Below are 25,128 nucleotides of genomic sequence, written 5' to 3'. Positions count from 1 at the left end.
TTCTTTTCCTGGGGTGGTCTATGTGTTCATGGGCCTGCTCTGAGGGAGGATTTCATCATTAACACAGCTATCGGGGATGTTTCGTCTTGGTGTTTTAAGATCCCTCTAGGGGGCTCGGCTCCAATCATATAACTGAGTTACATTCCCTCAAGGGGCTCCGCCCCACTCATGTAACCGAAGATACATTCCCTCTAGGGGGCTCCGCTCCACTCATATAACCGGAGTTACATTCCCTCTAGGGGGCTCCGCTCCACTCATATAACCGGAGTTACATTTCCATTAGGGGCTCTGCCCCACTCATATAACTGAAGTTACATTCCCTCTAGGGGGCTCCGCTCCACTCATATAAATGAGTTACAGTCCCTCTAGGGGTTCCGCTCCACTCATATAACTGGAGTTACAGTCCCTCTAGGGGTTCCGCTCCACTCATATAACCAGAGTTACATTCCCTCTAGGGGCTCAGCCCCACTCATATAACCGAAGATACAATCCCTCTAGGGGGCTCCGATCCACTCATATAACTGAGTTACATTCCCTCTAGGGGGCTCCGCTCCACTCATATAACTGAGATACATTCCCTCTAGGGACTCCTCTCCACTAATATAACCGGAGTTACATTCACCCTAGGGTTTCAGCTCCACTCATATAACCAGAGTTACATTCCGTCTAGGGAATACGCTCCACTCATATAACCAGAGTTACATTCTTTCTAGGGGGCTCCGCTTCACTCATATAACTGAGTAACATTCACCCAAGGGGTTCCGCTCCACTCATATAACCAGAGTTACATTCCCTCTAGGGGCTCCGCCCGACTCTTATAGCCAAAGTTAAATTCCCTCTAGGTGGCTCCTCTCCACTCATATAACCAGAGTTACATTCACCCTAAGGGGGCTCCACTCATATAACCGGAGTTACATTCCCTCTAGGCGCTCCACCCCACTCATATAACCGGAGTTAAAGTCCCTCTAGGGGTTCCGCTCCACTCATATAACCGGATTTACATTCCCTCTAGGGGCTCCGCCCCACTCATATAGCCAAAGTTACATTCACACTAGGGGGCTCCACTCATATAACCGGAGTTACATTTCCTCAAGGGGCTCCTCTCAACTCATATAACTGAGTAACATTCACCCAAGGGGTTCCGCTCCACTCAAATAACTGAATTACATTCACCCTAGGGGTTCCGCTCCACTCATATAACCGGAGTTACATTCCCTCTAGGGGCTCCGTCCCACTCATATAACCGAAGTGACATTCACACTAGGGGGCTCCGCTCCACTCATATAACTGAGTTACATTATCTCTAGGGGTTCAGCTCCACTCATATAACCGAAGTTACATTCCTTCTAGGGGGCTCCGCTCCACTCATTAAACTGAGTTACAGTCCCTCTAGGGGTTCCGCTCCACTCATATAACCGGAGTTACATTCCCTCTAGGGGTTCCGCTCCACTCATATAACCGGAGTTACATTCCCTCTAGGGGCTCCGCCCCACTCATATAGCCGGAGTTAAATTCCATCTAGGGGGCTCCGCTCCACTCATATAACTGAGTTACATTCCCTCTAGGGTTTCAGCTCCACTCATATAACCGGAGTTACGATTCCTATAGGGGGCTTCGCTCCACTCATATAACTTAGTTACATTCCCTCTAGGGACTCCGCTCCACTCATATAACCAGAGATACAATCCCCCTAGGGGCTCCGCCCCACTCATATAACCAGAGTTAAATTCCATCTAGGGGGCTCCGCTCTACTCATATAACTGATTTGCATTCCCTCTAGGGACTCCGCTCCACTCATATAACCAGAGTTACATACCCCCTAGGGGGCTCCTCTCCACTCATATAACCAGAGTTACATTCCCTCTCGGGGCTCCGACCCCACTCATATAACCGAAGTGAAATTCCCTGTAGGGGGCTCTGCTCCACTCATATAACTGAGTTACATTCCCTCTAGGGGGCTCCGCTCCACTCATATAACCGGAGTTACATTCCCTCTAGGTGGCTCCTCTCCACTCATATAACCGAAGTTACATTCCCTCTAGGGGGCTTCGCTCCACTCATATAACTGAGTTACAGTCCCTCTAGGGGTTCTGCTCCACTCATATAACCGGAGTTACATTCCCTCTAGGGGCTCTGCCCCACTCATATAGCCGAAGTTAAATTCACTCTAGGGTTTCAGCTCCACTCATATAACCGGAGTTACAATTCCTATAGGGGGCTCCGCTCCACTCATATAACTTAGTTACATTCCCTCTAGGGACTCCGCTCCACTCATATAACCGGAGTTACATTCCCTCTAGGGGCTCCGCCCCACTCATATAACCGAAGTGAAATTCCCTGTAGGGGGCTCTGCTCCACTCATATAACTGAGTTACATTCCCTCTAGGGGCTCAGCCCCACTCATATAACCAAAGTGAAATTCCCTGTAGGGGGCTCTGCTCCACTCATATAACTGAGTTACATTCCCTCTAGGTGGCTCCTCTCCCCTCATTTTACCGGAGTTACAGTCCCTCTAGGGGTTCCACCCCACTCATATAGCCAAAGTTAAATTCCATCTAGGGGGCTCCACTCTACTCATATAACTGAGTTACAGTCCCTCTAGGGGTTCCACCCCACTCATATAGCCAAAGTTAAAGTCCATCTAGGGGGCTCCACTCTACTCATATAACTGATTTACATTCCCTCTAGGGTTTCAGCTCCACTCATATAACCAGAGTTACATTCCCACTAGGGACTCCGCTCCACTCATATAACCAGAGTTACATTCCCTCTCGGGGCTCCGACCCCACTCATATAACCGAAGTGAAATTCCCTGTAGGGGGCTCTGCTCCACTCATATAACAGAGTTACATTCCCTCTAGGGGGCTCCGCTCCACTCATATAAACGGAGTTACATTCCCTCTAGGTGGCTCCTCTCCACTCATAAAACCGAAGTTACATTCCCTCTAGGGGGCTCCGCTCCACTCATATAACTGTGTTACAGTCCCTCTAGGGGTTCCGCTCCACTCATATAACCGGAGTTAAAGTCCCTCTAGGGGTTACGCTCCACTCATATAACCGGAGTTACATTCCCTCTAGGAGCTCCGCCCCACTCATATAGCCGAAGTTAAATTCCATCTAGGGGGCTCAGCTCCACTCATATAACTGAGTTACATTCCCTCTAGGGTTTCAGCTCCACTCATATAACCGGAGTTACAATTCCTATAGGGGGCTCCGCTCCACTCATATAACTTAGTTACATTCCCTCTAGGGACTCCGCTCCACTCATATAACCGGAGTTACATTCCCTCTAGGGGCTCCGCCCCACTCATATAACCGAAGTGAAATTCCCTGTAGGGGGCTCTGCTCCACTCATATAACTGAGTTACAGTCCCTCTAGGGGTTCCGCCCCACTCATATAGCCGAAGTTAAATTCCATCTAGGGGGCTCCGCTCTACTCATATAACTGATTTACATTCCCTCTAGGGACTCCGCTCCACTCATATAACCGGAGTTACATTCCCTCTAGGGGTTCAGCTCCACTCATATAACCAGAGTTACATTCCTTCTAGGGGGCTCCTCTCCACTCATATAACCGAAGTTACATTCCCACTAGGGACTCCGCTCCACTCATATAACCAGAGTTACATTCCCTCTCGGGGCTCCGCCCCACTCATATAACCGAAGTGATATTCCCTGTATGGGGCTCTGCTCCACTCATATAACTGAGTTACATTCCCTCTAGGGGGCTCCGCTCCACTCATATAACCGGAGTTACATTCCCTCAAGGGACTCCGCTCCACTCATATAACCAGAGTTACATTCCCCCTAGGGGCTCCTCTCCACTCATATAACCGAAGAGACATTCCCTCTTGGGGGCTCCGCTCCACTCATATAACTGAGTTACATCCCCTCTTGGGGTCTCAGCTCCACTCATATAACTGTGTTACAGTCCCTCTAGGGGTTTCCGCTCCACTCATATAACCGGAGATACAGTCCCTCTAGGGGTTCCGCTCCACTCATATAACCGAAGTTACATTCACACTAGGGGGCTCCGCTACACTCATACAACCGGAGATACATTCCCTCTAGGGGCTCCTCTCCACTCATACAACCAAAGAGACATTCCCTCTAGGGGGCTCCGCTCCACTCATTTAACTGAGTTACATTCCCACCAGGGGTTCAGCTCCACTCATATAACCAGAGTTACATTCCCTCTAGGGTCTCCGCCACATCATTTAAGAAAAGATACATTCCCTCTAGGGAGCTCCGCTCCACTCATATAACCTGAGTTACATTCCCTCGAGGGGCTCCGATCCACTCATATAACTGAGTTACAACCCCTCATGGGGCTCCTCTCCACTCATATAACCGAAGAGACATTCCCTCTTGGGGGCTCCGCTCCACTCATATAACTGAGTTACATCCCCTCTTGGGGTCTCCGCTCCACTCATATAACCAGAGTTACAGTCCCTCTAGGGACTCCACTCCACTCATATAACCGGAGTTACATCCCCTCTAGGGACTCTGCTCCACTCATATAACCGATGTGACATTCCCTCTAGGGGTTCCGCTCTACTCATATAACCGGAGTTACATCCCCTCTAGGGGCTCTGCCCCACTCATATAACCAAAGTTAAATTCCCTCTAGGGGGGTCTGCTCCACTCATATAACTGAGTTACATTCCTTCTAGGGGGCTCCGCTCCACTCAAATAACCAAAGTTACATCCCCTCTAGGGAGCTCCTCTCCACTCATATAACCGGAGTTACATTCCCTCTAGGGGGCTCCACTCATATAACCGGAGTTACATTCCCTCTAGGGGGCTCCGCTCCACTCATATAACTGAGTTACATTCCCTCTAGAGGGCTCCGCTCCACTCATATAACTGAGTTACATTCCCCCTAGGGGTTCCGCCCCACTCATATAACCGAAGTTACATTCCCTCTTGGGCTCTGCTCCACTCATATAACTGAGTTACATTCCCTCTAAGGGTTCTGCTCCACTCATATAACCACAGTTACATTCCCTCTAGGGGCTCCTCTCCACTCATATAACCGATGTGACATTCCCTCTAGGGGGCTCCACTCCACTCATATAACTGAGTTACATTCCCTCTAGGGGTTCCGCTCTACTCATATAACCGGAGTTACATCCCCTCTAGGGGCTCTGCCCCACTCATATAACCAAAATTAAATTCCCTCTAGGGGGGTCTGCTCCACTCATATTACTGAGTTACATTCCCTCTAGGGGGCTCCGCTCCACTCAAATAACTGAGTTACATTCCCTCTAGGGGGCTCCGCTCCACTCATATAACTGAGTTACATTCCCCCTAGGGGTTCCGCTCCACTCATATAACCGGAGTTACATTCCCTGTAGGGGCTCCGCCCCACTCATATAACCGAAGTTACATTCCCTCTTGGGCTCTGCTCCACTCATATAACTGAGTTACATTCCCTCTAGGGGTTCTGCTCCACTCATATAACTGAGTTACATTCCCTCTAGGGGGCTCAGCTCCACTCATATAATCGGAGTTACATTCCCTCTAGGGGCTCTCCTCCACTCATATAACCGGAGTTATATTCCCTTTATGGGGCTCCGCTCCACTCATATAACCGGAGTTACATTCCTTCTATGGGACTCCGCTCTACCCACATAACTGGAGATATGAACGATTTGCCAAGGAGGCACCCGGGAATGCCTTTTTGAGTAATATAGCCTATGTCAAATAATAGTAGGAGGTTCCATGATTCTCTCTCGTCTTTTCTGGTATCGTCAGCTAGATTGATAGGTATTGTATCAATGTCTTTCACAAATGAAAGATAAACCAACGCAGTTGTTCCATGCAATTAAATAACTTTGGGAGTGTAAAGTTCAACTTCATTCTCACTCGCAATTGCTCATTTCTTGTGACTATTCCAAGTAGTAAGTTAGTAGATATTAGTAGGCCTAATACTGGCTAATTAGCTGTGGGTGGTGGAAAGTCAGTGTATAAGATTGCAGTTAGAAGTCTAGGCTGAGAGACTGACAATGCCACTGACCTGTATACCCAGCATCAGGAAACTGACCATACTTACCTGTATACCCAGTATCAGGAGACTGACCATACTACTGACCTGTATACCCAGCATCAGGAGACTGACCATACTACTGACCTGTATACCCAGTATCAGGAGACTGACCATACTACTGACCTGTATACCCAGTATCAGGAAACTGACCATACTACTGACCTGTATAACCAACATCAGGAAACTGACCATACTACTGAACTGTATACCCAGCATCAGGAGACAGACCGTATTGACCTGTATACCCAGCATCAGGAGACTGACCATACTACTGACCTGTATACCCAGCATCAAGTGACTGACTATACTGTCCTGTATACCCAGCATCAGCAGACTGACCATACTGTCCTGAATACCCAGCATCAGGAGACTGACCATACTACTGACCTGTATACCCAACATCAGGAGACTGACCATACTACTGACCTGTATACCCAGCATCAGGAGACTGACCATACTACTGAACTGTATACCCAGCATCATGAGACAGACCATATTGACCTGTATACCCAGAATCAGGAGACTGACCATACTACTGACCTGTATACCCAGCATCAGGAGACTGACCATACTACTGACCTGTATACCCAGCATCAAGTGACTGACTATACTGTCCTGTATACCCAACATCAGGAGACTGACCATACAACGGACCTGTATACCCAGCATAAGAAGACTGACCATACTACTGACCTGTATACCCAACATCCGGAGACTGACCATACAACGGACCTGTATACCCAACATCTGGAGACTGACCATACTACTGACCTGTATACCCAGTATCAGGAGACTGACCATACTGACCTGTATATCCAGCATCAGGAGACTGAACCTGGGTAGATCCTTGGTCCTGTTGGGGGTCCTGGTTGGTGCTCTGGGGATGGATGGGCCTACAGGGAGAGAAATACTAATGAAGAACACAGACGATATGTTACTGTATGAATCAAAAAAGTTAAGAGGCAGACATACTTTACATACCAGAATATTCTGTTAGAAGGGGAACCTGTAATGAGAAATTCATAATAATTTATCAGGTTCATTCCTTTTTTAACAATTGTACATTAATCTCCCTGACGTACACTAAACAGTTAGTGAAGTCTCACCTTTACCATTTTTATAGAGACTCAACAGGAGCAGGAGAATGGTAAGTAGAACACCACAAACAACCAGACCCACAATCACCCATACTAATGTAGATGACCCATGAACTATGAGAGAGAAAACCGTGTACAGTAATGAACAGAGTGTAATGTGCAAGGAGGGCAGCGAGTGCATAGAGGTGAAAAATTAAAACAACAAAATTACACAAACACGAAGAACAATGTTTCTGAGGCAATCTTTTTGTATGCAAATGTCTGCACCACACATTTATGAACTAACAGGACACAATGTCCCGTGAGGTCCAGGTGAAAACAAGGAACTTAAATAAATAATGTAATCAGTGATGAGGAGCAGGTGCATCGGGGAAGTGCGAAGCGGCCTTCACAAAGACAATAAAAAGAACGAATTGAGGGCACCAAAAGACGGTCACAGCTGAATATGTTGACAACTAACATGTGAATGTGTCACCATTAACAACATTAAAATCACCCGTTCATCAAACAGGTAAAAGTTCAATAATTTTGTCACCTCTCACTGTCACCCAGCTCTCAGGTGAATCTCTTTGATCAGAATTACACTTATAGAAGCCTTCATCTGACTTCATTACTGCAGAAATGGTCATCTCTCCTGTTCTTTCCTGCCTGATCAGTCCTCCATCTTTGTAAAAGTCCACCTTATAATTAGTGCTTCTTTGATTTCTACATTTACAGCGCAGAGTTAAAGAGTCTCCTTCAGTAACAAGATGGGCAGGGCTCTCCAGGATCACATCACCATCTGTGAAAAATATGTAAATAATAGTAAATCTGGAACCATTACTGACCATGGGTCAAGGTCTTATGGATTTGTATTTATATCGATACAATCAGTTCAACACATTGAAATGTAAACCATTATTCAATGTTGTCCAATGGACCTACCAGACACTGTGATGTTGACAGCATTACTGTACTGTCCTGATCCAGACTCACACCAGTACACTCCACTGTCCCCTGTGTCTGTGGAGGTGATGGTACATGTGGACCCTGTTATTGATCCCCAGTTAGGGGAACACCCTGACTCCACTCCTGTCTCTGTGTATCTCATAAGTCTCCATCCACTCGATTTCCCCTTCAGATCACATGTCAGTGAGAGAGACTTTGATGAGAAGTGTTGAGTTGTGTTGGGATTTATTCTGAGAGACCATGAAGGCTGCAGGTCTGAACAATGAGAGACAAGTCAAACCTATAGTTACATATAAGGGTGGTTTAATGTCATAAAATGCCGTTTGAATTTGGTTACCTCCTGACCAGAGAAACTGAGGTTCACTATAGTCTGTGCAATAGACTGGGTCTCCTCTCCCAGCTCTACACACATACCCTCCTGTGTAAGTAGGACCAGCAGGACTCAGAGTGTAAGACTCTTCAGTAGCCCCATTTCCAGATAGGGGCTTTACAGAGTAGGACTTGTCCAATAGAGAGGGTAACCCAGCTCTGTAGGGAACAGTCTTGTACCAGGAGAACCTCCAGCCTGTAGACGACTCTTTAACTTCACAGTTCAGAGTCACTAAGTCTCCAGGCTTCATCCACTGAGGAGAGACACTCAGGACAACCTTGGGTTTATCTGTCAGGATGCATTTTAAATAAAATCTTGAAGTTCATTGAAACAAGTTACACACTATAGTACTAGAAAATACTTGTTATTAGTCACTTATTCAACGAAGATAAAAAAAAGACATCTCTTTCAATTGAGCCCTGGCCAAGAAACAGAGCACAGTAAAACAACGAATGAATGACGACTGGAAGTTAAGATGACGTAAAGATCACTGTACCAATTGAATCATATTCCATATTGTTGTAAAAGAGGTCATTTGAGCAAAGTGGATGTGAAGACTACATAGTAGGATGTGAAGACTACATAGTAGGATGTGAAGACTACATAGTAGGATGTGAAGACTAAATAGCGCGGGAGGGACTTTAGTTCCTATGAAATAGAGTGTTCCTGTTGATGTAAATAGACTGATGATGTCAGCCTGTCTGTGATAGTGATCTTTATACCATCTTAACTTCCTGTCGTCATTCTTTCATAGTTTTACTGTTCTCTCCCAGTCAGTGACATCTACCCCTAGTGATGGCCATTCGAGGCTTCATTACTGTCCTTTTAACAGCAGAATATAATGCTAGCAGTGCTAACTCAGATTTTCTTTTTCAAAAGTTAACAATCTAGTCTGTACATTTTATGTTTAATGTCCATTCCAATGTCCAATTCTTCTCTGTTCTATTTCAGACTATATTGTTGACTATATTGCCTTATACATTTCAATTATGGCTTCTATTGTGATAAAGAAAATCTGAGTGCTGCCAGCATAATATCCTGCAGCTAAAATAATGCTAATGAAGCCTGGAATGGCCATCACTATCTACCCCCTTTATGTCAGAAGTGAAAATGACACTCTCCTTTCAATATCTGAGAGCTATTGGGTATCCAATTCAGACCAGGCTTTGACTTTCCTGCAAACACATCCAACGAAGTGATTCCATTTTACAGGTCTGAATGTAACAAACTGTTGACACACCAAAACATTCCACAAGATACCATATAATAACATTTACAGTATATTGGAGTTGTTCAGCAAACACTCTTAATTGCAATAGATGGATAATGAATAGATGTGTTCAGCTTAACTGGTGTGACTTATTGCCGTACTATCAAGCCAACAATGTAATTGGTTCATTGACTCATTTACTGAACACCTGAGTTCTACTTAAGTTTTATTCTCTTCTGATTCAGGAAGGGATGCAGACCAGAAGCATGGCATTTGTGTAAGTAAACTGATTCTGTAGTTTGAGAGAAACAAGATGGATGCCTGCTTCTGGGCTCTGCCATCTCTTGTGCCAGGAAGAAATGCCTAACCATGAGTTACTATTGATTTAATTGTAACGTTAGCAACAACAACAGCAACAAAAATCATTGATGAGATTTATTTAAGATTGTTTGATGTTGATGAGAAATCATTACTATTAATTGTAAGATATTAATATAAAATGTATTTTCAGACGGGGATGCTACATTCTGTGTCTTTGTTCAACTTATATTCAGTGCAACTACTGTCAGACTCCTCACACATCAGACTGACTTTCTCTCCAGCATACATAGCTTGAACCGTCAGTGTAGGTTTGGGCAAAGCTGCAGATTAACAAAATGGGACCTCATGTCAAGTGGTGACTGGCATTGAGGCACTGAGATGAAAGAGAAATTATTTGACTTCGCTGTCAGAGTCAGCTTGACTGTATTAAGCCACATAGAATAATGTTCATCATGTCTGTTTGTACCCAGATATACTGTATGTAATCACCACTGTCAGACTTATAAACAGCATTGATTTTGTGTTCACTCTCCATATTTATGTAATTGTAATTATGTAATCGGTATTCAGGGTTGGGTAGGTTACTTTTTAAATGTAATCCATTACAGTTACATGCTACCTGTCCACATTTGTAATCAGTAAAGTAACATAATCGGATTACTTTGAATTACTTTTGGATTACTTTAAAAGGTTGACGCGTACGGTCACACCAGTGTGATCAGGCTAGAGTGGTCCCGGAAGTGTACGATCACACCGGTGTGATTAGAACGTCATGTTTAGAACGCACCATTAGAATGCCTAGCTACAAGTATTGTAAAAATGGCTGGTCAGACCGCGCTGTTATTTACTAACATTTAGCTCAAACAATGTTTATTACTTTATTTCCTGATTGTAATTGTTTCAAGACCATACTATGATAACCAGGTAGAAAGCATTCAAATCAGGACAAGAAGTGTTACTTACGTATCAACAGACAGCCAACACTAATACACAAAAACGAATTATATTAGCGACTACTACCGATCAAAACCATTGCAAAAACTTTCTAGAAGTTACGTTCCCCGTTGTATGCATTTTATATAGTTTATTCATTTTCACTGCACTGAATAACTGGTCACGATTTGTTAGCTAGTGGGCAGCTGACGTTTGCTAGCGGTTAGTTGACGTTTTCTAGCTAGCTACAGTTATAAATCAACTAACTTTTGCAGCTCTTAGAATTTGAGTCAACAAGAGAAGCTTGCAATGCAATGTATGTAGTGTTCCTTACCTAGCAAGGTGACTGTTCAAATGCTGGCGTGAGTTCACATGCTGGAGAGTACTGAAGTCACACGCAAAAAAACCCACGCTGGGGGGTCGGTAAGGAATATTTGAAACTCACGTGTGAAAAGGTTAATATTAAGAGGCATTAGAAGACAAATAGGAACAGCCCCAACTCTGTCTGCATTATAGCCATGATAATAAGTCTGGTGCCACATGTGCTCCCAGTCAGTGACATTTTCCCTGTGTGTTACATATCATAGACTCTCTTTAATATCTCGGGTCAAATTGGCGGGAGGGTCAGAACAGATCTTTATAATAAGGACAGAACTTTATGACCTTACACACATTAAAGAAACAATGTTTAATATGCTTTGACCGACCGTACATACACAACTATATCATATAAAAAAAACATTTGGGAAGGTACAGTGTCAGAGAGCAAGAGGATAAAGCTTGAAGAGATGGAGCGAATTAATGAATCTACCATTACCTTGAGAGTGAAGACAACAGTGGATGAGGGTATTCAGTACTACAACAAAGACAAAGAAAGTAATCACATTGAAGTAGTAGTACAGTAATGTAAAGTGTGTTGTAGTAATAGAGTAGTAATATTAACATTCTTGTGGTCATAACAAACAAACAAACAAGTATCCAAAGTTAGTACTTACAGAATAGAACACAGAGAGAGATGTGATCCATTCTGTCTCTATGATGAGTTACTCTTTCTGAACAACAGAGAGAGTTACTTGTTCTCCTGACAAACCGCCCTACTTCCTCTATGAGGAAAGTATGATGAGATCATGTCTTTTCACCCTCACAAACAAAACAGATGTAAATATTCTAAAAAAAAGCCTCATGACAAAAATGATGTATTATTTATTTCTGAGAACTTCTTATGGTTGTATTTATTGCTTTACTTGAGTTCTTAACTTTTCTATGAAAAGGAAGATGTATGAAATGAGATTAGAACCATACATTTCTATTTTAAAGTACTTATATTTATACAGAGAATTCAAGATGAGGCCTAGGTCACTTTTACAATTGATCTCTGTGTTACACCTATAATATCAACATACTAATACACACATGTAAAGTACACACAATAGGAAAAGTAATCACAGTGAACAATAACAAATTGCTTCATGGGCACCAGCACTTTTAGCTAAAATTTGTGCAGCAAAACATTTCCGCAGAATAACAGTCCAAAGCAGTTGACTCTGCGTAATTAAACCCAAGGTATCTCTACAACTAATCAGTCTTGGTCGCATTTGATAACTTATATTTGAGGTAAGATAGGAAGATGGAAGTTTCTGGAGTACAAGCTTCTATACAAACATTAACCAATGTCAAGACATTCTGGAAGTCATGTAGTCTGAACCAAATGAAGTGCATAAAAGCCATTGATGTGTGCAACACTCTGCACCAGTTATAACATGCCATGATGTGAGAGCAACTTCATCCAGAGGTTTCAGTACTGACTGTGATGCGTACTGCACATCACCATAAAAAACTCTGACAGAAAGTGGCCTGTCCAAGTGAATTTTTATCCAGAGATATGGTATGTTTTTATAAACAAGAAACCAGGCAAGCCTAGTTTAGCCGGCCAACAATAAGAAGTGTTGATAACTGTCACCCTCCTGAGATTCAAACAGAGGTCGCCCACGTGAAAGGCATGTGTCTTTAACCACTACAACACAGAGCTGTACTCTTGCCAAATGTTGGTATTGCCTCTTGACATTGTATAATTTGGTCACGCCTTAACATCACACCAAGTTTGAATATTTTGTTAAACACCACTAACCATTGTGTGGGACTGAGTAAGGTTTCTTATTAAGTTTACCTCCACCACAAATAGCATCGATGAACTGTATCACTTTTGCCACTAGCCGTTTTAACAGCTTATTAGCCATTTGTGAATGACATTGATAGAATAACTACTGGATCAATGCAGGTGACGATAACATACTTTTTTGTCAAGTGAAAAGAGAATTGTGTTGTCTGCAGTGTTTGTCTGTCCTCAATAAATCCTAAGACATAATTTCAAAATCCACCAGAAATAGTCGCAATATAACAGTTAACAGTTTCATTATAGGCTTCCTTTAACTTAGCTGCTGAAGCTTGTAGCCATCAACATTTTTCCCTATCCTGAGCAAATCCTCATTTGCCACTGGCCATTATTTTTACAGTTAATTAGCCATTTGGGAATGACTGATACGGCATCTATCAATATAGGTGACAATAACTGACTTTCTCATCAAGCAAAAGGATGAGAGAATCATGTATACAGAGAAGCTTTTGTCTGTCCTGAACAAATCAAGTTATAATGTGTTGGGACTGAAGCGGGAGTTGAACTCAAAGCAACTGTATTGTAGGCTGCGTCTCTAAACACTACACTACTTAAGACTGGTCTGTCAGTGACTTCCGCTCTTCTAGGCCCGATCTTCTACATCTTATTAACCAACCCAGCTATGTGTGTTTTACAAATCAGATGTTATCTCACTAAACGAACATGAAACATGTTCTGTAACAGAATCATCAAAGATAGTAATTTTTAGATCATCCAATATTAGATTTTGGGACCTTAGCACCAGCCAATGATACATAAGTGAGTTTTGTACTATTTGGAAACCATAATTCAGGTATGAAAATGCTTGTACAGTAGATGTGGCTTTAGTGAAGTTCAGTGTCAGAAGTATGAAAATAAATGGCAGTTTCTCACAGTTCAAGATAACATTTATATACAGAGTGAACAATAAAGCAACCAAAATCCAACGTTGTGGATTGACAGGTCAATAAATAGAGGAAAACATTTTAATTTGTCATCCCAGGCTTTGGTCAAGACATTCACAAACAATTGATTGCATGTTATGGTACTGTGCCCAGATCTAAAACCAAATTGATATTTGTTAAATATGAAGTTGTTAGGTAAAGATAATGCAACTGTATATTTCCCACTGACTCCAGAATATAGAGAGATGTTAATTATTATTATAAAGGTCACTAGTCTCCCATCCTTCATGTAGTGGCAGCACATGGGTGGTTAAGACAAGCACATATACGTAAGAGTCTTGGTGATAAAAGGTATGTCAGTTCCTATCAGATATTATCACAGCTTGTGGTTTGATATTAGAATATTCTGCACCAACTATGCATACTGGGGACATCATTCCTATATACACTCACCTAAAGGATTATTAGGAACACCATACTAATACTGTGTTTGACCCCATTTCACCTTCAGAACTGCCTTAATTTTGCGTGGCATTGATTCAACAAGGTGCTGAAAGCATTCTTTAGAAATGTTAGCCTATATTGATAGGATAGCATCTTGCAGTTGATGGAGATTTGTGGGATGCACATCCAGGGCACGAAGCTCTCGTTCCACCACATCCCAAAGATGCTCTATTGGGTTGAGATTTGGTGACTGTGAGGGCCATTTCAGTACAGTGAACTCATTGTCATGTTCAAGAAACCAATTTGAAATTATTTGAGCTTTTTGACATGGTGCATTATCCTGCTGGAAGTAACCATCAGAGGATGGGTACATGGTTGTCATAAAGGGATGGACATGGTCAGAAACAATGCTCAGGTAGGCCGTGGCATTTAAACAATGCCCAATTGGCACTAAGGGGCCTAAAGTGTGCCAAGACAACATCCCCCACACCATTACACCACCACCACCAGCCTGCACAGTGGAAACAAGGCATGATGGATCCATGTTCTTATTCTGTTTACGCCAAATTCTGACTCTATCATCTGAATGTCTCAACAGAAATCAAGACTCATCAGACCAGGCAACATTATTCCAGTCTTCAACTGTCCAATTTTGGTGAGCTTGTGCAAATTGTAGCCTCTTTATCCTATTTGTAGTGGAGATGAGTGGTACCCGGAGGGGTCTTCTGCTGTTGTAGCCCATCCGCCTCAAGGTTGTGCGTGTTGTGGCTTCACAAATGCTTTGCTGCATACCTCGGTTGTAACGAGTGGTTATTTCAGTCAAAGTTGCTCATCTATCAGCTTGAATCAGTTGGCCCATTCTCCTATGACCTCTAGCATCAACAAGGCATTTTCGCCCACAGGACTGCCGCATACTGGATGTTTTTCCCTTTTCACACCATTCTTTGTAAACCCAAGAAATGGTTGTGCGTGAAAATCCCAGTAACTGAGCAGATTGTGAAATACTCAGACCGGCCCGTCTGGCACCAACAACCATGCCAAGCTCAAAATTGCTTAAATCTCCTTTCTTTCCCATTCTGACATTCAATTTGGAGATCAGGAGATTGTTTTGACCAGGACCACACCCCTAAATGCATTGAAGCAACTGCCATGTGATTGGTTGATTAGATAATTGCATTATTGAGAAATTGAACAGGTGTTCCTAATAATCCTTTAGGTGAGTGTATATGTAACGGAATGATGTTATTGTATCACTGGAAAGACAGCATTAAAGAATTAATGATAATACATTTCAAACACATGTATTTAAGTAGTTTCTTTTTGTATTTTTCTTCTTTTTGTGGGAAACATTAATTATTATGAGTCTGTTGAGATGTGTCAGATGTGTGCCCAACCCAGTCTATGTAGATTTTAGACACGATTTCATAAGATATATTACATTCGGAATAAAAAGAAAAAAAAGAAAACCCTACTTCGAACCAGCAACCTTCCAAATCCGAGATAGGTGAGCTACCCACAGCTCCACAGAGGAATCTGTACCCCATGAAGGCGAGGGATGGTGTCAAAACATAAATATATTTGAAATGATTTTCTTTGTAATCCAAACCATAACCCTAACCTTAACCCCTGTGCTGTGATACCTAACATTAACCCAAACCCTAACCTGAACCCCAGCGCTGTGAGACCTAACCCTAAGCAAACCTTAAACTAACCTTTTTTGTTTCCTAACCGTAGCCCAAACCTTAACCCTAACTTTAACCCCAGTGCTGTGATATCTAACCTTAACCCTAACCTTAACCTCAGTGCTGCCTAACATTAAAAATAAAATGCTTTTATGGTGTTGCTGTTACTCGTCCTAAATCTACATATCCAGTGTGGGGCAGTGGGTGGGGTGACTTCTTTCTCATCCATATGTCACTGGTTCGACACGCAGGTTAAAAAAGTTGTTGAAAATTCATAATTATTCATATGTTTTCTTAGCGTTCGTAAATATAATAAGTTTGTCTGGAATTCGTGTTATTTTATGTTTCAATAGCGCTCAGAACATTTGATATGTTGTAATAGTGTTTGTAAAATATGTAACATTTTAATGATTTCATTATGTATCATATGTTCTGGTGGTGCATTGTAATGTCACCTAACGTAACGTCACATATCATACGAAATCGGGTGCCATGGATGTACGTAAAATAGTCTACGTAGTGTCCTGAGACCAGGTTGCAACCATGTGCCTGACCCCTGGGCTCTACCAGCCTCTGTGTTTTTCCACTTTATCAGTCTCCTTTTAAATTGTGTGGTGTGTTCATTGTCCAGGTTGTCAAATGAAAAGTCTGAACTCTTGCTTTAATAATCAGTTAAAACCCAAAACCTGAAAAACCTCTCCCTTTCCACCTTGCAACATGTGCCTTCATATGAATGTGTGTGCTTCATGGTTTCTGCTCCTCAACTGATAGTGTGTCCTTGACATGCCCCTCCAGGACCTATAAAATCAACACAAACATAGATTCTGTTAGGAGATACTTAGATGTACTCATACTGTATATGAGACCGTTAGTTTCATATCCTTTCAGTAGATGACTGATCTAGTCATACCGTGGGATGTGAATGGCTTTAATTGATAATAGATTGATTCAGACTCTGGTAGCAGTGTTGTTTCTGTAGGAGGTGGGAAAGATAAAATATCAGCATAATTATACAGTAATGTGCAAAACAACATAGCCAACAGCTATTCCAAATGGGATCAAAAAGTGTTAGGTAATGATAAGAAGTGTCTCAGCATATGTCCCATCAACAGAACCAGATGCTTTTGACAATGAATTAAACTTCCATATTGCAGACTCTACCCCACTGTCTTAAACTCAACTTGAGAAAGGTTGAGAAAGGTTGTACCTGTCTTCAACTCAGAATAGACTGGATTTCTGGAGGGATCAGCTGGCTTTTCTGAGGAGAAAATATATTTAAGAATGAGTTTTGAAAACAGCTTTAATGAATTCATTTATTTTTCAAATAAGTCACCTTTCTGTTTCTTGTCCTGTGTTTTATGTTGGATCTTGGCATACATCAAGTCACCTAGCCCAAGAAAATGAGAAGCACCACTAATATCTGACATGATACAGAAACACAAAGTTAAAATGTACAACTGCAACTTTAGGCAACACATATATAACATTCATGAACATACTGAAAACATAACAGGACCACTAGCAGTGTTGTTTGAGGGACTGATTTTATTGTGGATGTTAGCACCACCTTCTGTTCAAAGAAGAATCCCAACACCAGTTACTAATGGCACTTTTCCACTGCACAGTTCCGGCTCAACTCTACTCACCTCACCTAGACTCGCTTTCGGAGCTTTACTACTGCTTAATACCACCTTGGTTTGTTTTCCACTGCAGATAGTACCCTGTACCAGCCCATAGTGACATCACAGGAAAACTGCCATGATGCCACCTCCAACGCAACGCACAAAAGAACAACAATGGAGGAGTTGCTGTGAGTTCCGTCCATGGTCGCATGTTGCTGACAACACTCCAGTGGGTGACTCAAAATCAGGACAGCTCATTTCTACTACGTCAGCTGTCCGATGTGTGCAAGTTGATGGCAGTGGGAAGTGGTCTATCTGGGATTTAGCCAAAGATTCGTTTCCCTGGTTATTCCCTCAGCTTTCCTAGTAACATTGAATACCGCGACACGTAATACAGAGTGGGTGGTGGAAAGTCAGTGTAGGAGATTGCAGTTAGAGATCTAGGCTGAGAGACTGACTGTATTGCTGACCTTTACACCCAGCGTCAAGACACTGAACCTGGGTAGGTCCTTGGTCCTGTTGGGGGTCCTGGTTGGTGCTCTGGGGATGGATGGGCCTACAGGGTGAGAGACATTATTGAAGAACACAGACGATATGTTACTGTATGAATCAAAATAGTTAAGAGGCAGACATACTGTACTTACCAGAATATTCTGTTTGAACAGGAACCTGTTAAGAAATGCATAAAATTATATCAGGTTCTTTCATTTTCTAACAATTGTACATTAATCTCCCTGACGTACACTAAACAGTTAGTGAAGTCTCACCTTTACCATTTTTATAGAGACTCAACAGGAGCAGGAGAATGGTAAGTAGAACACCACAAACAACCAGACCCACAATCACCCATACTGATGTAGATGACCCATGAACTATGAGAGAGAAAACAGTGAAAAAGGTTTATGTACAGTAATGAACAGAGCATGAAAAGAAAGCTGTTGAATTGAGAGCTCCAAAAGGCAGGTCAATGCTGAATGTTTTGATAACACATTTTTAAAATTGACTGTGCAACAGCTAAACTAAACGTGTTACCATCCACATTAAAATCGCCCTTTCATCAAACAGGCAAAAGTTAACATGTTCAATCATTTTGTCACCTCTCACTGTCACCCAGCTCTCAGGTGAATCTCTTTGATCAGATTTACATTTATAGAAGCCTTCATCTGACTTCATTACTGCAGAAATGGTCATCTCTCCTGTGGTTTCCTGCCTGATCAGTACTCCATCTTTGTAAAAGTCCACCTTAGAATTAGTGCTTCTTTGATTTCTACATTTACAGCGCAGAGTCAAAGAGTCTCCTTCAGTAACGAGATGGGCAGGGCTCTCCAGGATCACATCACCATCTGTGAAAAATATGTAAAGAATAGTAAATCTGGAACCATTACTGACCATGGGTCAAGGTCTTGTGGATTTGTATTTAAATCGATACAATCAGTTCAACACATTGAAATGTAAACCATTATTCAATGTTGTCCAATGGACCTACCAGACACTGTGATGTTGACAGCATTACTGTACTGTCCTGATCCAGACTCACACCAGTACACTCCACTGTCCCCTGTGTCTGTGGAGGTGATGGTACATGTGGACCCTGTTATTGATCCCCAGTTACTAGAACAGCCTGACTTCAGAGTTTTCTCTGGGTATCTCATAAGTCTCCATCCACTCGATTTCCCCTTCAGATCACATGTCAGTGAGAGAGATTTTGATGAGAAGTGTTGAGTTCTGTTGGGACTTATTCTGAGAGACCATGAAGGCTGCAGGTCTGAACAATGAGAGACAAGTCAAACCTATAGTTACATATAAGGGTGGTTTAAATGTCATAAAATGCTGTTTGAATTTGGTTACCTCCTGACCAGAGAAACTGAGGTTCACTATAGTCTGTGAAATAGACTGGGTCTGCTCTCCCAGCTCTACACACATATCCTCCTGTGTAAGTAGGACCAGCAGGACTCAGAGTGTAAGACTCTTCAGTAGTCCCATTTCCAGATAGGGGCTTTACAGAGTAGGACTTGTCCAATAGAGAGGGTAACCCAGCTCTGTAGAGAACAGTCTTGTACCAGGAGAACCTCCAGTCTGTAGACGACTCTTTAACTTCACAGTTCAGAGTCACTGAGTCTCCAGGCTTCATCCACTGAGGAGAGACACTCAGGACAACCTTGGGTTTATCTGTCAGGATGCATTTTAAATAAAATCTTGAAGTTCATTGAAACAAGTTACACACTATAGTACTAGAAAATACTTATTATTAGTCACTTATTCAACAAAGATAAAAAAAAAAAGACATCTCTTTCAATTGAGCCCTGGCCAAGAAACAGGGCACAGTAAAACAACGAATGAATGACGACTGGAAGTTAAGATGACGTAAAGATCACTGTACCAATTGAATCATATTCCATATTGTTGTAAAAGAGGTCATTTGAGCAAAGTGGATGTGAAGACTACATAGTAGGACGTGAAGACTACATAGTAGGATGTGAAGACTACATAGTAGGATGTGAAGACCAAATAGCGCGGGAGGGACCTTACTTCTTAAGAAATAAGGTGATGATCTCACTGTCACACATGGCTGACATCATCAGACTATTTACGTTCCTGTTGATGTAAATAGACTGATGATGTCAGCCTGCCTGTGATAGTGATCTTTATACCATCTTAACTTCCTGTCATCATTCTATCATAGTTTTACTGTTCTCTCCCAGTCAGTGACATCTACCCCTAGTGATGGCCATTCGAGGCTTCATTACCGTCCTTTCAACAGCAGAATATTATGCTAGCAGTGCTATTTCAGATTTTCTTTTTCAAAAGTTAACAATCTAGTCTGTACATTTTATGTTTAATGTCCATTCCAATGTTATTCTTCTCTGTTCTTTTTCAGACTATATTGTTGACTACATTGCCTTATACATTTCAATTATGGCTTCTATTGTGATAAAGAAAATCTGAGTGCTGCCAGCATAATATCCTGCAGCTAAAATAATGCTAATGAAGCCTGGAATGGCCATCACTATCTACCCCCTTTATGTCAGAAGTGAAAATGACACTCTCCTTTCAATATCTGAGAGCTATTGGGTATCCAATTCAGACCAGGCTTTGACTTTCCTGCAAACACATCCAACGAAGTGATTCCATTTTACAGGTCTGAATGTAACAAACTGTTGATCCACCAAAACATTCCACAAGATACCATATAATTACATTTACAGTATATTGGAGTTGTTCAGCAAACACTCTTAATTGCAATAGATGGATAATGAATAGATGTGTTCAGCTTAACTGGTGTGACTTATTGCCGTGCTACCAAGCCAACAATGTACTAGGTTCATTGACTCATTTACTGAACACCTGAGTTCTACTTAAGTTGTATTTTCTTCTGATTCAGGAAGGGATGCAGACCAGAAGCATGGCATTTGTGGAAGTAAACTGATTCTGGAGTTTGAGAGAAACAAGATGGATGCCTGCTTCTGGGCTCTGCCATCTCTTGTGCCAGGAAGAACTGCCTAACCATGAGTTAATATTGATTTAATTGTAATGTCAGCAACGACAACAGCAACAAAAATCATTGATGAGATTTATTCAAGATTGTTTGATGTTGATGAGAATTCATTACTATTAAATGTAAGATATTAATATAAAATGTATTTTAAGAAGGGGATGCTACATTCTATGTGTCTTTGTTCCACTTATATTCAGTCCAAATACTGCCAGACTCCTCACACATCAGACTGACTTTCTCTCCAGCATACATAGCATTTGAATGAACAGACAGTTTAGATTTGGGCAAAGCTGCAGATTAACAAAATGGGACCTCATGTCAAGTGGTGACTGGCATTGAGGCACTGAGATGAAAGAGAAATTATTTGACTTCGCTGTCAGAGTCAGCTTGACTGTATTACTCCATATAGAATAATGTTCATCATGTCTGTTTGTACCCAGACATACTGTATGTAATCACCACTGTCCAACAAATTGATTTTGTGTTCATTCTCCATATTTATGTAATCCGAATTAAAGTTTGGGTAGGCTACTTTTTAAATGTAATCCATTACAGTTACAAGTTACCTGTCCACATTTGTAATCAGTAATGTAACTTTTTGATTACTCAAATTCAGTAACATAATCGGATTACTTTAAATTACTCTTGGATTACTTTAATATTAAGAGGCATTAGAAGAAAAATAGGAACAGCCCCAACTCAGTCTGCATTATTGCCATGATAATAAGTCTGGTGCCACATGTGCTCCTAGTCAGTGACATTTTCCCTGTGTGTTACATATCATAGTGACAGACTCTCCCTTTAATATCTGTGGCCAAATTGGCGGGAGGGTCAGAACAGATTTCTATAATAAGGACAGAACTTTATTACCTTACACACATTAAAGAAACAATGTTTAATATGCTTTGACCAACCATACATACACAACTGAATCCCTATATCATATAAAAAACATTTGGGAAGGTACAGTGTCAGAGAGCAAGAGGATAAAGCTTGAAGAGATGGAGTGAATAAATGAATCTACCATTACCTTGAGAGTGACCACAGTAGATGAGGGTATTCAGTACTACAACAAAGACAAAGAAAGTCATCACATTGAAGTAGTAATACAGTAATGTAAAGTGTGTTGTTGTAATAGAGTAGTAGTATTAACATTGTTGTGGTCATTACAAACAAATAAACAAGTATCCAAAGTTAGTACTTACAGAATAGATTACAGAGAGAGATGTGATCCATTCTGTCTCGATGATGAGTTACTCTTTCTGAACAACAGAGAGAGTTACTTGTTCTCCTGACAAACCGCCCTACTTCCTCTATGAGAAAAGATCATGTCTTTTCACCCACACAAACAAAACAGATGTAAATATTCTAAAAAAAGCCTCATGACAAAAATAATTCATAATTTTTTTCTGAGAACTTCTTTTTATATGAAAAGGAAGAAGTATGTAATTAGATTAGAACCATAGATTTCTATTTTAATTTACTTTTATTTATACAGAGAATTCAAGCTGAGGCCTAGGTAACTTTTACAATTGATCCCTCTACATTAAAACAAACCTCATAAACAAATATTTTCCCTGATGGGCTTCTAAATTGGACTTTTATGTGTCCTACGTTATTCCTGATATTTTTAAGCAGTTACCATGGGAGCACACAAGAGGGCACTCTCAACACTCTGTCAGAAGACCTGTTGAGGATGTTTAGTGGCAGGGAAGACCCTTTTCTAAGAATATATTACTGTATGCACAGAGTAAAAAGCACATGTATAAATAGTACTGAACAATGCCCAAAGAAGATGTTGTGGAAATTTCTTTATACAATGTATTCTCACTGAGTAAAGGACTGAGTCCCACTGTTAAGATAGGTAGAGGAATGTGGGGGATCTGGTATTTGCATAGGGGGCATCTATTGTCTGTACAGATGCAGATCAATGGGTTTTAGGACAAGATAGGAGAAGATACAACAGGGGGCAGTCAGGTCAGTTGGCCCCTTTGGGTAAACACAACAGAAAACATTATTGCAGGAAGGATACGGTGGGGGAAGATAGCATTTGACTTGTGTGATAGAACAAAGGGAAAGGTGTTTGATTGACATGAGACAGATGACAGCATCTTACTACACTCCTTTTTCCTATGTAATAAATACTGTTGAAATGATGTTTTTATTTAGAAACTATTCACTGTTACTTTGTAACCTGCATACTTTCTCCTTGCAAGCAAGATTAAAACCGTTTATTGCGCAATTGATTTTTCCTGTCTTACCTACCATTTTCATAGAACTATTTGGACTTTAGAAATTGCCATCACAAAGGGCAAACCATTTTTTACCAGAATTAAACATGACACACTTCCTATTTATTGTTATGATGTCATTGGACCTGGCAGTGACACAGTCCATGATTGGATTAGTCTTTTTAGATCTCTATACAGTCAAATGAGATGTACTATCTATGTGGGCAGTTGAGGGAAAGCCAGATGAGCTACAGGTTTAAGGTTGATATCTCGGCGCCCTTCCAAGATTTGCACCTACCACATACATGTCGAGGTACAGACAGTCATACAAAAGTACCAGGAAAGGCAAAACAAACAGGACTAACCTGAATCAACCCAATAGACTGTCCTAATTACCTTACATTCCATCCAGCTCCACTAGGAAGCCCCAAACTACCCCTGTCTTTGGAGGACTAAATGTGCCATATTATTAATTCTTCATTTATGTATAGTTATTATATTTATGTATTATATATTTATTCATAGGGCTTCAATGTTGTAGGCTGGAAACACTACAATTCAAAACTGAATGTATGACCACTTTTTTTTATTTGGAAATGTAACAGTCCCAGCATTATAAACATTCAGTAGAAGAAGAAGAAAACTTTACTGACCTCCACACGGCATGACAGAAAATCATCTTAGGTCAGGGCACAAATAAAACACATAGGATCACATATAACCGTGTAACAGAGACATTGGGGGTATTTCAGAAAGCAGGGTTAGCATACTCTGAGTTCAAACCACAACTCTGGGTTGACTCACTCTGAGCTGTCAAACTCAGAGTTCACGGTTTCAGAAAGGGTAGTAACAATTAGTTCAGTCAACTCTGAGTAAAGCATGTGTAAGAGGAGAAAAAAAGCCCTAATCGATGGAAGGCAGATAACATTATTCATCATGGCAACAGGAGAAATATTTCTTGATACCCCCTACTTCTCTGAGTGGAGTTAGATATATTAATGAATGCACATGCAGCATAAGAGTATATATTTAATAAAACAAGCAATACAGGAGCAGCAGCAAGAGAACGTAAGCTGGCGTGGCAGAAAATTGTTGATTTACTCAATGAGTATTAATTGAAAAAAAACACACATCATTCCATTCATATGAAGTGGGTGAGTAGTACTTATGCAGGTGCAACCCAACAGGCACAAAACTTACTTGGCAACAAATGAAGAAATACAAAAATAAATACGAAAATGGTAATTTCAGTACAATCAATTGTTGTTGTCTAGCTCCCCCAAATTAAATAGCTTTCAGTGGCTATTTTCATAAATGTTTAAATTGGACCTACCTAATAGCCAATAGAAAAAAGGCTGAGGGTTGAAAAACAGGTGGGGGCTGTAGAGATTCCCTCAATCAGAACAAGTGGGGGTCCACCACCAACACTCACAGAGGCTGTTGAGATTCCTTCAGTAAAAACAGGTGGGGGTCCACCACCACCACTCACAGAGGCTGCAGAGATTCCCTCAGTAAAAACAGGTGGGGGTCCACCACCACCACTCACAGAGGCTGCAGAGATTCCCTCAGTCAAAACAGGTTGGGGTCCACCACCACCACTCACAGAGGCTGTAGAGATTCCCACAGTCAAAACAGGTGGCGATCCACCACCACCACTCACAGAGGCTG

The 25,128-nt window shown here is 41.5% G+C and overlaps 2 protein-coding genes across 6 annotated transcripts in view; both read right to left on the bottom strand.

The window, feature by feature from the left end:
• Positions 1 to 12,060, bottom strand: part of LOC105009346 (natural killer cell receptor 2B4-like) — a 28,480-nt gene extending 16,420 nt beyond the window's left edge. Inside the window, exons 1-5 of one of the 5 annotated variants that reach the window (XM_034290396.1) lie at positions 8,432 to 8,810; positions 8,071 to 8,349; positions 7,682 to 7,927; positions 7,031 to 7,055; positions 6,857 to 6,942 (exon numbers count right to left, since the gene is read on the bottom strand). In XM_034290396.1, coding sequence (XP_034146287.1) covers positions 6,857 to 6,942; positions 7,031 to 7,055; positions 7,682 to 7,927; positions 8,071 to 8,349; positions 8,432 to 8,714 — 919 coding nt within the window. In that variant the 5' untranslated portion in view covers positions 8,715 to 8,810. Of the gene's footprint in view, positions 1 to 6,856; positions 6,943 to 7,030; positions 7,056 to 7,681; positions 7,928 to 8,070; positions 8,350 to 8,431; positions 8,811 to 11,745; positions 11,785 to 11,923 lie in introns of those variants that run through there. The other 4 variants (XM_034290394.1, XM_034290395.1, XM_034290393.1 and 1 more) reach the window with 4 other exon arrangements.
• A 3,993-nt stretch (positions 12,061 to 16,053) lies between these two features.
• On the bottom strand, positions 16,054 to 22,475 carry LOC109615026 (obscurin-like). Its single transcript, XM_034290408.1, has 12 exons — positions 22,435 to 22,475; positions 22,260 to 22,295; positions 19,582 to 19,902; positions 19,220 to 19,498; positions 18,831 to 19,076; positions 18,501 to 18,605; positions 18,378 to 18,402; positions 18,204 to 18,289; positions 17,445 to 17,498; positions 17,319 to 17,369; positions 17,022 to 17,084; positions 16,054 to 16,909 (listed from the first exon to the last, which is right to left on the bottom strand). The coding sequence occupies exons 1-12, from the start codon at positions 22,463 to 22,465 to the stop codon at positions 16,872 to 16,874; spliced, it is 1,335 nt and encodes a 444-aa protein (XP_034146299.1). The 5' UTR covers positions 22,466 to 22,475; the 3' UTR covers positions 16,054 to 16,871.
• Between the last annotated feature and the right edge of the window lie 2,653 nt (positions 22,476 to 25,128).

The sequence above is a fragment of the Esox lucius genome, chromosome 24 (assembly GCF_011004845.1).
Source record: "Esox lucius isolate fEsoLuc1 chromosome 24, fEsoLuc1.pri, whole genome shotgun sequence".
In the NCBI taxonomy this organism is placed as follows: Eukaryota; Metazoa; Chordata; class Actinopteri; order Esociformes; family Esocidae; genus Esox; species Esox lucius.
The sequence above is the reverse complement of the archived record's forward strand: the minus strand, read 5'-3'. Positions and strand labels throughout refer to the sequence as shown.

Coding starts and splice junctions, on each gene's coding strand:
- LOC109615026 (XM_034290408.1), bottom strand. CDS start 22,465: ATGGATCACATCTCTCTCTGTAATCTATTCT. Junction 19,499..19,581: donor TCAGTTTCTCTGGTCAGGAG/GTAACCAAATTC, acceptor CTCATTGTTCAG/ACCTGCAGCCTTCATGGTCT. Junction 18,403..18,500: donor TCTCTATAAAAATGGTAAAG/GTGAGACTTCAC, acceptor ATTTCTTAACAG/GTTCCTGTTCAAACAGAATA.